The 14834-nt window shown below is 37.3% G+C and overlaps 1 protein-coding gene across 6 annotated transcripts in view; it reads right to left on the bottom strand.

The window, feature by feature from the left end:
- The window catches only part of FSTL5 (follistatin like 5), a 639703-nt gene that overhangs the window by 262026 nt on the left and 362843 nt on the right, over positions 1 to 14834 (bottom strand). For all 6 annotated transcript variants that reach the window (XM_065596497.1, XM_065596498.1, XM_005299299.5 and 3 more), the window contains one exon: positions 2622 to 2818. In XM_065596497.1, the coding sequence (XP_065452569.1) occupies positions 2622 to 2818 (197 nt within the window). The remainder of the gene's footprint in view (positions 1 to 2621; positions 2819 to 14834) is intronic.

The following is a 14834-nucleotide window of genomic DNA, read 5'->3' on the forward strand; positions in this document are numbered from 1 at the left end:
TTGTACAGTTAATATTTAAATCTTCATGGAAGATCTTACAGCTACTGTCTGAATCTGTTTGCACACTTAGGAAAACAATCCTCCATTAATTTACACTCTGTTCACATTATAAAGATTCTCTTTTCGCACATCAAGGTTAAAAGATGGCAGATTCTGTGACAAATTCATGGTAACCAAAATGTGGAATACACAGTGTCCTGAGTACTTATATATATTTTTAACAAGATTCTCAAGCCAAAATGCAGTATATTAATTTTCTCAGCATGCATTATTTTCCATTGGTTCTAAGCAGTGCTTTTTTATTTATTTTATTTTATTATTATTTGAGAAAATGTAGAGTTTATGCAAGAATTGGGGAGATGGGGGAGCAGACGCCAATTCAAAAATACTTTGACTCAGGAATGAGGAAGTTTACCCATCGAGTTCTGTAAATGCTTCTTGATCCTGACATTCAACATTTTCAACACTACTATTTTAATCTGCATCTTCTCACTCAAAGACTGCCAGTCATTCAAAATCATCTAGTGGATTTGTAGTGTAAACAAATGAGGACTAGTGTGAAATAGTGTGAACCTATGAAGCTGTTTTGCAGTTGTGAAATAAAGAAGGATTTGAAATGCAGTCTCCCTTTAGCGCAAGTCAAGTATACTATATCATATCACCTTCTGCTTCAAGGGTCAATAATATATTTATTCTAGGTATCTGGAATGTATAAACTTTTATTCCAGTCAAACACACACATACAGTTTCAGAGATATGACTTGGGGGGGGGGGGGATTTAGCTCACTATATATCTATCTATAGCTATATATATATATATATATATATATATATATATATATATATATATGAGATGGTCCAAATCCACCCAAAAAGCCACAACAGCTCTGAAGTTGCTGGTGGGAAAAGGATTACTTTGTTTTTTTGAAGATTGTAATACAACTTGAAATGATTAGAGGTCTCCTCTCTATTGATATGCAACTTCCATTAATAGGAAGTATGTATGTTAGATAGGGAAAGAAGAGACAAGACCTTGAGTTGATAGTAAAAATGATGACTAGAGTTTAAAAAGTTACCTTTATTAACAATAAATCCTCAGCTTAAAACTTGGGCATTATGTCCCACTGTTATTCACTTTTCCAACCCATTTGTAAACAATTTCCAACACTGACACTCCGCTTTACACACACACACACACACACACACACACACAGTTGTGCTATTCATATGATTAACTGCATATTACTTTTATCTTCTCCTTTAACCAACTGACTTTCATTTGGCTTATTAACACATCTCTGCTAAGACTATATCTAACTTGCCTTGAGAATACCTCCAATCATTTTTGTTTGTTTGTTTGTTTGTTTTTTTCTTCTTTAAATAAAGTAGATGCTAGAGACAGGTTTTCTTTTTTCCACCAAATTACTTAGTTGACTGAGATCGGCAATGTTTGGACCAGTGACAGGTTCAAGGACGTATATTTCATGATAGATTTAAAAATTGGAGTTTGCTGGCATACAAAAGCTATGAATCCCTCTTCCTAATAGTACAAGACATATGCATCTAGCCCTCTTAGATAATTAAATATTGGACCTAACATTATGATATAACATATAGAAAATATATTTTAGGTATTTTAGAAAGTTTTTTTTTAAATTTGTCTGTAGAATTGCATTAACTAACTAGGCTACCTGGCTTTACAGGTGAAGAGATACCTAACAGTACCAAGAATGTATTTTTAAGCACTTCTGCTTTCCCCTGTAAAATGTGGCATGTAAGTTGTTGTGTCAGTACAGTGGCAGACCAGGCATTGTACCTGAGCTTACGCAGCCTACTGGGGCTGTTAGTCTATTCCTGGTCCCCAGGAATCTGTAAGCCCTCTGTGCTCTTAAGTCCGTTGGGGGCATGGTAGGGAAACCAAGGCCTATCCACTCCACTGGTTTCCAGCTCAGGGCCCTCAAGCTGGATCAGGGTTTGTTTACTCTGGCTGTGGCCTAAGCTCCTTCCTACCTTCCCCTGGGTTTCCACAGACTCTTCAGTGTGTTGGTCTGGTCATCTCTTTCTAGGATGTTGTACCCAAGTAGCTTTTCAGCAGCTTGCTGACAGGAGTTCCCTTTTCCAGCCAGTTCACTTTTCTGGTAGCCTCCGTGCCCCTCTGCTTCCCAGCTCTTTTTTCTCTTAGCTGTTATGAGGCTGCCAACAAGCGGTGGCCAGGAGTGCCTGTGTTAACCCTTGGGTGGCTGGGCTGACATGGGGTACATACACCCCATGACATATTATATACAGAATGGGGTGGTATGAAGATTATATTGGGATACAATGTTAAGTAGTGCAGTTCAGCATGGTCAACATTTTTACAGATTTTTTTTAATTTCCTGATTTATTTAGATCTTAACATTGTCTTAATGCCTCAGGATAATAATAATCCTTTTCAAGCAGTCTTAAATCCTTGAGTGAAGTCTCACGTCTACTAAGCCTACATGTAAAAATCAAATGAAGGAAAAGGGTTGCATCAAAGGCACCACATACCACATATCTACACCACACTAGAGATTTTACAAACTTAACCGCAAGCAAAGTTAAGAGGTATTGTGCTGATGAAAGCAAAATCCAAATGTTACCTGAGAGAGTTCATTACTGTCCACAAGTCCATTGTTGTCAGAATCGAAATATTTAAACATTTGATCCACCAGCAATTTCTTTAAAATCATTTTATCTTCAGCGTTTTTTTCTTTTGCTTGTGCAATGTATCTCTGGTTTTGTAGATCCAACAACATATTTTTCACTTTGCTGTATTCAGAGGATGTGCACTTGTCTCCTGGAAAGGAAATGCACAAGATAATTTTGAAGCTGATTTTAAAAATTGTTTAAATGGATAAAGAAAATATGCAAATACAGAAGACAGTGATATCTTCTACTACTAACACTATCCAACAGGGTAGTTGTGGATGCATTGCTGTTTTCATTTGTACTTCTAGTGAGCTAGAGATCTGTTCTATGAAGGCTGAATCCAAATCAGTGGGAGGCTTTTCATTTACTTACATGTGCTTTGGGTGAGGCCAAATAGGATTATAAAGATGTAACAATCATATGTGGTTGCTTAGTTGTCTGTCTCACAAGACTTTCCATTAAACACATTTTGTAACAACTTAAACAGTGTCCAACAGCCTGCTATTCTTTTCACTGTAGGTCATTTTAGAGCTGGACTATTTGAAGATTTCCATAACATTTTATACATAATACATTTTGTATGAATATTAATAAAGCATATATTGCAATACAATATATGTGGTACTGATGGTAAACATGATAAAATGATGTATCACAAAATGTATATAGTTCATAACAGGATTTGACTTCAAAAACAGAAGTGACAACTGTGAGTACTCATAAACCAACCCAAACTCTTTATCCACCTGGAATACAAATTTAATTTTAATAGGGGAGAGAGGGTAAGAGGGAGCAGGAATATCTGTGACATACGATCTAGTAGAGACAGAAAGTGGGCAAGTTAATATATTTTATTGGACCAGCTTCTGGGTCCACTTTAGTCCACTAAAATATATTACCTCAGCCATCTTATGTCTCTCGTATCCTGGGATCAACACAGCTATGACAGAACTGCATACAAAAAATCTAGTTTATTCCTTTCATTGTCAGGTATTTCTATAAACCAGGGACTACATTATGCACATGTTCTGGTTACAGTGATTATAGAAGCTATTTTCTCTACAACAAAATGTAATAAAACCTCCTCATTTCCTCTAACCTCCATCACGCACATACAGGCCACATTTCAATGTGAGGGGAGAAGTTTTGTTGTAGTATTAGAAACAAGTTTCAGGTTTCAAGACAGAGTTGTTTCTTGAGATCACAGAAATCACAGAAATGTAGGGCTAGAAGAGACCTCCGAAAATCATGTAGTCCCTATCTGAGGCAGGATTATGTATACTAGACCATTCCTGCCAGATTTTGTCTAACCTGTTCTCATAAAGTTTTAATGATGGGGAATCCACAACCTCCTTACATAGCCTGTTCCAGTGCTTAACTATCCTTATAGTTAGAAATATTTTCTAATGTTTAACCTAAATATCCCTTTCTGCAAACTAAGCCAATTTCTTCTTATCCTATCCTCAGTGGACACGGAGAACAATTGATCACTGTCCTCTCATAACAAACCTTTACATATTTGAAGACTGTTATGCCCCTTTCAGTCTTCCCTAGACTAAACATGCTCAATTCCTTTTAATCTTTTCTAAACCTCTTACTATTTTTTGTTGCTCTCCTCTGCTCTCTCTCCAGTTTTATCACAATACTCCAGCTAAGGTCTCACTTGTTCAGAGTAGATCAGAATAATTTTATTTTGTGTCTTACGTATGACACTCCTATTAACAGCCCTTTCTTCCCCACTACTTGATATTTTTCTCTATTTGCAACAGCATCACACATAAAAAAATAAGAACAGCCATACTAAGTCAGACCAAAGATCCATTCAGACCAGTATCTTGTCTTCTGACAGTGGCCATTCCAGGTGCTTCAGAGGGAATGAACAGAACAGGTAATCAACAAGTGATCCATCCCCTGTTGCCAATTCCCAGCTTCTGGCAAACAGAGGCAAAAGACACCATCCCTGCCAATCATGGCTAATAGCCATTGATGGACCTATCCTCCATATAATTCTCTAGTTCCTTTCTGAACCCTGTTATAGGCTTGGCCTTCACCACATCCTCTGGCAAAGAGTTCCACAGGGTGACTGTGTGAAGAAATACTTCCTTTTGTTTGTTTTAAAAGTGCTGCCTATTAATTTAATTTGGTGACTCCTAGTTCTTGTGCTATGAGAAGGAGTAAATAACACTTCCTTATTTACTTTCTACAAACCAGTTGTGATTTTATAGACCTCTATCATATCCCCTCTTAGTCGTCTCTTTTCCAAGCTGAAAAGTCCCAGTCTTATTAATCTCTCCTCATATGGAAGCTGTTCAATGCCCCTAATCATTTTTGTTGCCCGTTTCTGAACCTTTTCCAATTCCAATATATCTTTTTTTTTGAGATGGGGCGACCACATCTGCACACAGTATTCAAGATGTGGGTGTGCCATGGATTTATATAGAGGCAATATGAAATTCTGTCTTATCTATCCCGTTCTTAGTGATTCCCAATATTCTGTTAGCCTTTTTGACTGCTGCTGAACATTGAGTCGATGTTTTCCAAGAACTATTCACAATGACTCCGAGATCTCTTGATCTTGTTGACTCATATTCAATTTGTGATCCACTATAACCCCCATGTCCTATTCTGATGTACTGCTGCCTAGTCAGTTATTCCCCATTTTGTATTTGTGCATTTGGCATTTCCTTCCTAAAGTGCACTACTTTGCACTTTATTGATTTACATCTTGATTCAGATCAGTTCTTAAATTGTTCAAGGTCATTTTGAATTCTAATCCTGTCACATAAAGTGCTGGCAATCCCTCCCAGATCATCTGCAAATTTCATAAATGTACTTTCTACTCCATTATCCAAGTCATTAATGAATATATTGACTAGTAGTAGACCCAGGACAGACCCCTGAAGGACTCCACTTGATATGTCCTCCCAGTTTGACAGCAAACCATTGATAACTTCTCTGTGAATATAGCCTGTCAACCAGTTGTGCATCCACCTTATAGTAATTTCACTGAGACCATATTTCTCTAGTTTGGTTATGAGAATGTCACTTGAGACTGTGTCAAAAGCCTTATTAAAGTCAAGATATATTGCATTTATTGCTCCTCCCTATCTATTAGGCCAATTATCCTGTCAAAGAAGGAAACTAAATTGGTTTGGTCACTCTGTATCATATGCCCTTGAGGAGACCGGCACAAGGACATGGCTGGCGCACGTATACCCCAACAGACACTGCTGGTCAAAATGTTCCAATTGCACACCACAAGTAGGATTCATACAAAGACTTAAAGTAGAATCACATCTAATATGTATTGTGTCTTACAAGCTCTTAGTTTCTCAGAGCTGGACAATATATGTAGATCCTGCCTCATGGGTCGTATGTATGCTCTGTGACCAAAGGGTTAACAGTCTACTCCATCAATTTTGCATAGGATTCCATCTATCTTAGGACAGATGCCTTGTGGTTAAAGCGCTGTACTGAGACTCAGGAGATCTCAGTTCAATTTCTATTTCTGACACAGACATCATATGTGACCTTGGGCAAGTTTTGTATAGTTTTTGAAAAGAGAATAAGGTTAACTAAAGAAACCATAGCTTTTTCTCTAGTGTAGACTTAGGTCAATATATTTTACTTTGTTAGCTGGTCCAAGCTGACTCTAGGGTCTCCCATCTGTATAGTTGAGATAACACTTCTAATACACAGGAGTATTATAAAGATGTAAACATTATTATGTGGGAAGGATTCACATGGGGAACATCAAGTCTTCTTGTAGACACAAAATTACTTAAAGTTTGACTTTAATTTGAGATAAAAATCATAACGCTTAAACAGTGGAAGTTCAATATTTTTACTTTAAATGTCACTACATGTACTAAGGTACTAATTATGCAAGTGAATTTTATTGAAAGAATTCAATCACTTACTCATGAAGACATTTTTCATGCCTTAATTAAAACCATTTTAGTTCTCAAGTTTGAACAGGTCAGTTACTTGAACTAATTACACTTACTATGGACAGGGAGAGGAGGAATATAGAATTTTTTCCTGTGTCTTTTATTTACATAGCTTGCTTATCTCAAATTGACTACAACAGTCATATTTAGACAAAGCAGAGTACATAATTATAATCTACATCTAGATTTGACAATGATGGGGAATCTATTGTTTCTGCTCTACATTAACTGACTACATACAGAGCAATATATGGCATTTACTACTGGCATAATAATTTAGATACTGTCTTTTAGGTGATTCACAATGGCTATAGATTAAGGGAGGGATGCAGTTAAACTCTTGCCTGCAATCACTCTAATTACACTATAATAGTGTCACTGTCAACTAAATACCTTAAATTACTCCTTATCAGTTCTTAAAATGGTTTATACTTACCACACTGATAAATCATGTCTTCATGGACAAAATACTTCTCTAGGAACAGAAATTGCCAGCCTTAACTAAAAGTCTGTTATGGAGTTTCTACAATCAAGGTAATTTCTGGTCCCTATATCTTTGGTTTCTGTTGGAAATTTAATATTTTTTTCCTAAGGGGAAATCATAACCATTGGTATAACTTGCTGGTTACAAAAAACCAACCAACCAACCAGAGTTTTTATTGTGTTCGTATATCATTAATGATTGTTAGGTTAAACAATTTTAATGTGAAAAAAGATTTAGGAAAGAAACAGTTTGTAGTTAATGTGAGACAGAAATGGGTAGCTAATTATAGTATAGATTCTGAAACATTAATAACAAGGCTTGTCAGTGGCCAGCCAGCTATAAATAAAGTAAATATAATTGGCAAAGCAATTATATGTCTATAGCCCATCTCCTACAGATTATCATTTTAGACTAGACTTCAGTGTTTAAGCCTATTCTTTCTATGGTGTTGTTTCAGTAAGATAATAGCTGTAATTTCCTTGCACTGTGTACCTGTTCACTCTACAGATCAACCTGATTCTGAATTACAATTCCACCACAATAGTAATGTGCCATCCAATATCTTCTCCATATATAAAAATTGTCAATATTTAATCACCAAAGCACAGTAATTTTTTCAAAACATAAAATAATAGCAATTTATTGTATTAAAAATAAACCCCTCTTTGTCTGAATCAGTTAGGATTTAAACAGATACCATTGCACTTCTCACACACAATACAAGTAAAATAGGGTGACAACTGTAATTAAGATGCTCTAGTTGTATAGGTTCTTTCCCAGTTAAGTCTGTGCTGTTTGTGACCTTAGCAAGTTATTTAACCTCTCTGTGCCTCATTTCCCATCTACAAAATGAGAATAATACTCCCCTAGCTCACAGAAAGAGCACTCAATTCAAAATACTTTGAAGTTATTGTGTTTAAAAGCATTATATAAAAGTATTGTCAATAATTATGTTAGTCTATTCCTGCCTGAGAAATTATAAAAGAAAATAACCCCTAACACATGCAATAAGTTTTCTGTTACCATTGTTTTTGTTTGTTTCTTTTCAATTGTTCAGGACAGCTATCAATAAATAATGCAAAAATAGCCTGAATGTGTTGACCTTCAGGCATGCTGCAAAAGCCATCAATTTGACAATACTTCAGGGGAGGGCTGACTCCAGGGCATTTTGGTGGAGAAGGATTATGTATAATTTACGGATATATTTACTGGCTAGTATGCTAACTTATTTTATTTTATTGTATTATATTACTGACTGATACCCCCTATAAATTTTAAGTTTTCATTGTTAGATTGCTTAGAGGTTATACATATGTATTTACATATTTTAAATCAAAATAAATATATAAATAAAAATTGTAACTACTTTTCAACACATGCTCAAATTCTTTAGCCTACATTTTCTCTACAGAGTTTCCTCTTAACATTATGACAAGTCAAAGAAACGAGGATGGGTAGAAAGGTACAGACTACCATTGGCATTCTTTAAGAGTAAGAATGAATCAAGAACCTGCATAACCTGTGACAATTCTATAGAAAAGTGTGGTTATGTCTAACTTTCCTTACCATTCTTTCTCTTTCACTGTATTTGACAGAAAGAACTTAGCTTATGTTGAACTTTGCTACCTTGTATCAAAGTTGCTGTGAAGACCCTGGAAACTTTGGTATAATGTATACCTCAACATTACTAGGTGTTCCTGCAGAATATTTTTGTTTTATGTTATCAGCAGTTTAACCTTTAGTAAACCTTTTGGTTTAAGATTATTACATTTGTTATATAACAAGTTTATATTAGCATATTGACTTAAAATAATCTGGTGTTAGTCCTCTTTATCTGTAAAATAAGTATAACCATCAGAGATCATTTTCTGTGCATTTGACCTGCCTCTCCAATTACCATCCCATTTCCTTTCTTTTCACCTCTAAGCTCCTTGAAATTTCATTTAGAACAGCTGCTTTGACTTCCTCTCTTCCAGCTCATTCCTATATTCCCTCTAATTTATGTAAATACAATAAGAATACACAATACTGTAGTATAGTGTAAAGCTTGTAGTGGCATAAGTTGGCATTGCCAAAATTATTTTAAAATGGTGAAGCTATGTCATTCCAAATGAGTGCCAATAAAGTCTTATCTACCATACCATCATTTATGCTCAATATGTCCTACATGCCACAGAAAATTATGTTTTAGAAAGTCTTTTAAAAAATTGGGATAACTTTTTGCATGCTTCTACCTATAGAGCTCAATGCCTTAGTCACCATGAGTCCAATTGTACAGGAGTCATAGGGAGAGAAAAATCAATCAACATTTCACACACCTCTAAAAATGATCACAAGTATTTTTTGGGGGGTATTTCAGTGTGTCATGACTTTAATATTGTTGAGACTTCCAGGGCTAGAAAGTAGTGATAGTCATCTAGATGGGAAGCTATGAATCTTCCCTTTCCAAAAATATAAAGCTCCTATTCCTAACCGTGCAGCTAGATAACAGATCATAAACCTATCAGCCTTGATCTAATATTGAATATTGCCATTTATATGGGCTTCAAGAAAACTACACATTTCAGGGGAAAGGAAAAACACATTCCTCTGTCATTTAAAAAATATGATTTTTAAAATAGCATCTGTTTGAAACTACTCATAAGAATTTTAGTATTTGTCTGGGCAAAGATGAATTAGTGTGTGAAAGGACAGTGACTGGCACCACATGCTTAACTCTAAGTACATAGGTAGTCATGCTGACTTCAAAGGAACTATTATTTAATACTTGCATTGTTGTTGCAGATGGGAGCCCAAGTCATGGACTAGCTCCCCATTTTGTTAAATATTACACAAACACATAAAAAAAAGGCAGCGTTTGCCCCAAAGAGCTTACAATCCTATGCACAATACAAGAAGTGGATATAAGAGATGGAAAGGGAAAGCACAAGGAACCAGACAGTGCTGGTCAGTATGATAGGCAAAGGTCTCAGCAACCCATTGAATATTTATTTTCAAGTTTGTTTATAGGACATATGGCAAACTGTTTTAAGTGGAGAGCTTTAAAGGAAGGGCAATGAGGTGGCTCTGCAGATATTTATGGGTGAGAGACAGCATGGTGGAAAAGAACAAAGATGCTTTTTTGAAAATTTAACCGTTAGATGATGAAGGCTTGAATTTTTGACAGAGCAGAGGCATGAGTTGACATCTCAGTAGCATATGACTGTTGGTAAGCAGGGTGGGGACAGGATATGAAGGCTTTGAAATTGAAGACAAGTAATTTGTCTTTAATTACTGGGGGAGTCATGGAGGGGTGAGATGAGAGGGATGACACGGCCAAAGTGAGGAGCCAGAAAAATGATCTCTGCTGGAGCATTTTGAATAGTTACAAGTGAACCAAGATTGTATTTGTCAAGACCAGAGAAGAGGATATTGCAGCAATCAAGAGGCAAGAATTTCAGCTGTGTGGTAGAGAAGAAAAGCTGTATCTTAGGGTATTACAAAGGAAGTCCCAGCAATATTTAAACACAGCCTGGATGTGAGGACCTAGAGCGAGGCCAGAGTCAAAAGATGGTTATGGGCCTGAGTAACAAACAGGATGGTTGCATTCTTCTTGGTGACTGAGGGCATATCCATACTTTTAACTGGAGATGTAAATTCCATCTCGAGGAGACATACCTGTATGAGCTCTGATCATGTTAGCATGATAAAAATAAAGGGTAGCTGCAGCAGTCCAAGCAACACACAGGCTAGCCATCTTGAGTACATATTTAGCAACTTAGTCTTGGTGTGGCTAACCCCTCCTGCTGTTTTTAGTGCACTAGATCAGTCACAACTAATATGGGTATATATCCTCAAGCTGGAATTTACACCTGCAGCTTGAAGTGTAGACATACCCAAAGAAAGGAGGGCGGGGGAAAGAGCATGGGATGAAAGATTAACAGCTCTGTTTTAAGAACGAGGAGTACTTGTGGCACCTTAGAGACTAACACATTTATGTGGGCATAAGCTTTTGTGGGATAAAACTTTATCAGATGTATGCCGTGGAAAATACAGTAGGAAGATATATATATATATATATATATATATATGTGTGTGTGTGTGTGTGTGTGTGTGTGTGTGTGTATATATATATATATATATACACACACATACACACACACACACACACACACACACACACACAGAGAGAACATGAAAAAATGGGGGTTGCCATACCAACTCTAACAAGACTAAACAATTAAGGTGAGCTATTATCAGCAGGAGAAAAAAAACGTTTGTAGTGATAATCAGGATGGCCCATTCCAAACAGTTGACAAGAGGGTGTGAGTAACAGTAGGGGGAAAATTATCATTAGTTCTTTTTGCTGATACAGACTAACATGGCTACCACTCTGAAACCTGAAGCTCAGTTTTAGTCACACTTAGTTTAAACTCACAGCTAGAATTTACAAGATTACTCACATGCTTAGGTATAAACTCATGCTTGCATGCTTTGCTAGATCAAAGCCATTGTGGCTGTTTTTTCCCCTTTGTGAACCTGCATGAAGGAGCTGGGTACAATCTTGCTCATAACCATTACAATCTTGAAAAAAAATTAAAAGGAGATACTACTGGTAAATACTAATTATAGTCTGTGTTTTATTCTTTTCCATCTTTAACATTTGCCTGAATGCTCCATGGGAGGAAGTAATCCAGCTATGAAGTTTTCAGGTTCTTGCATCTACAACATTCTCCCCCATCCCTTAATATGCACGATTTCACCACTTTTTCATTGGCTTCATACTGGGTTTTAGATAATATAGCTTTATTTTTTGTGAAATGCACGTAGAAACTTAACCAACGTTAAACAGGTGAACCAACAGGAGTAAAAGAGTTGTCACTCTCTGTCCCCCAGTTCATATATTTAATTTTTGAAATATTGATAGGTTTGGATTGGGGAGTGTTAGTGAGAGTTCAAATTTAGTGAAAAAGTGGAAAGATTTGCCTATTTGTTTCCTTCCAGTCTGTGCAATTTATTCTTTTAGCTCTGTGTTAGTTACCAAGGAAACAGTTGTAAAGTGGTTTTTTTAAGTGCTATTGTCCTCATAGGCTGAGTTTTGAATAGATGTTTGCCTATTATGCATAAGAAAAGTAAATATTTGACAATTTAAGTTTTACATAATTTGTAAGGGGAGCAGAAACATTGACAATTAATTAGATTATACTTATGAAAAAATAGTTAGGAAAGGAAATACTGTACAAGCATTACAACTTTGTGTGAAGAAATATTTCTGATTGCTCTAAATAAGGTTATTCTAGGAAATGGTTTTTAACATCTCAAATTGTAAAATATTACTTATCTCAGAGGTTTTTGGAAAAGACTTGAGTGTGTAGAGAGAAAAGATGGTGTCATAAAAAATAAAAGGGGCTACTTAACTCCCACCTTGCAGGGTCCTATAGCCCGGGCTGCAGCCTGATCCCAAATATCTACACCGCAGTTAAACAGCCCATTAGCCTGAGATACAATAGCCAAAGTCAGGTGTCATGGGAAAGTCATATGATTTTAATTGCCGCATAGACATACCTAAAGAGGCTAAGTGATTTACCCAAGGTTACACAGGAAGTGTTTACCATAATATGGCCAAACCTAGACGTTCCAAGTAAGCTTCCATGCTTAAGCTGGAACAAATTACAGTTTTCAGAATGCTAAAAGATGCACTTAAAAATATCTTTTTATAATATAATAATGGATGCCCCCATAGAATCTTTGACATCGGTAAATAACTTTGTGAAAATTGGGGAATTACCTCAAGCCATATTAATTCCGAAACTGGAGATTTCTTCGACCTTGGTGGCATGTTACATTTCAGGTATTTACTTCAATGGAAGGATGTATGGGTGGTGTGCATGGGTGTATGAGCGCAAATGTGCACATCTATTACAGATTGACAGAGACAGAAGGGTAACCAGAAGTTACCTACTACACGACAGGCCCAACAAAGAAAGTAACAGAATGTTACTAGCCGTCACCTACAGCCCCCAACTAAAATTTCTCCAGTGCATCATCAAGGATCTACAACCTATCCTGAAGGAAAATCCCTCACTCTCACAGACCTTGGGAGACAGACCAGTCCTTGCTTACAGACAATCCCCTCCCCCAACCTGAAGCAAATACTCACCAGCAACTGCACACCACACAACAAAAATACTAACCCAGGAACCAAACCCTGCAACAAACCCCGTTGCCAAGTTTGTCCGCATACCTATTCAAGGGACACCATCATAGGACCTAACCATATCAGCCACACCATCAGGGGCTCATTCACTTGCACATCTACCAATGTGATACATGCCATCATGTGCCAGCAATGCCCTTCTGCCGTGTACATTGGCCAAACCAAACAGTCTCTATGGAAAAGAGTAAATGGACACAAATCAGACATCAAGAATTGTAACATTCAAAAACCAGTAGGAGATCACTTCAATCTCCCTGAACACTCAATAACAGACTTAAAAGTGGCCATTCTTCAACAAAAAAAACTTCAAAAGCAGACTTCAACGAGAAACTGCAGAACTGGAATTAATTTGCAAACTGGACACCATCAAATTAGGCCTGAATAAAGACTGGGAATGGATGGGTCACTACAAAAAGTAATTTTCCTGCTGCTGATACTCACTCCTTCTTGACAATTGTTGGAAATGGGCGATGTCCACCTTGATTGCAATGGCCTCGTTAGCACTACAAAAGTAGTTTTCCCTCTCTTGATAGTCACCCCTTCTTGTCAACTATTGAGAATAGGCCACTTCCATCATAAATAAATAGGCCTCATTAGCACTGAACCCACACTTGGTAAGGCAACTCCCATCTTTTCATGTGCTGTAATATTAATACTGCTTACTGTATTTTTCACTCCATGAATCTGATGAAGTGGGGTTTAGCCCACAAAAGCTTATGCCCAAATAAATGTGTTAGTCTCTAAGGTGCCACAAGGACTCCTCATTGTTTTTGCTGATACAGACTAACATGGCTACCATTCTGACATTTACTATCACTTTTAGCATGTAATCAAGATTACTCTATTTATTAAAAGCTAAAAGAAGATTCTCTTTTAGCTTTAGATTATAGGTACTTGTGTTTTTAGGACAGCAGAATCTGAATTTTATCTCCTTTATCAGTGTGAAATTGTAAGCACCTATGACATGCAGTGAAAATACATCTGATACATCCAGCAAGCTGCCATGATGGTTGTTATAACAATATGTAATAAGCAACATATATCACATACAATGAATTTATGAGAATTTTGTCTCCTACAGATATTTGGTCCTTGTAGTGGGGCGGCTGCCCCACTCCCTGAGAATTTAGGCTGTAGCAGGCCAGTAGGCCTGTGCAGACGAACAGCCAATAATTAAAGGGCTTATTGGGAGCCAATCAGGGCCCAGATTGGAGAAAGCCAATCAGGGCCAGGCTCAGCCCTATAAAAAGGCTGCTCAGGGAGAGAGTAGGGAGTCTGTCCCAGGCCTTAGACAGGGCAAGGTCTGTCTCCAGAGGTGGGAGACTCATATCTGGCACAGTGCAGTGCTGGGCAGGCCTTGGGAAGCAGAAGGGAACTCCAGCCTGATGTCTGCCAGACTGCAGACCCGGAGGGGAAGGGCCTAGCCAGTGCGAGGGGCCGAAGGGGAATTGTCCCAGGGACGTGGACAGATGAAGGGAGAGAAAGAGGGCAGGATGGCAGCCACTAGAGAGTCCCTGAGTTGGCACCCAGAGTA

This window comes from Chrysemys picta, chromosome 5 (assembly GCF_011386835.1).
Source record: "Chrysemys picta bellii isolate R12L10 chromosome 5, ASM1138683v2, whole genome shotgun sequence".
NCBI lineage: Eukaryota > Metazoa > Chordata > Testudines > Emydidae > Chrysemys > Chrysemys picta.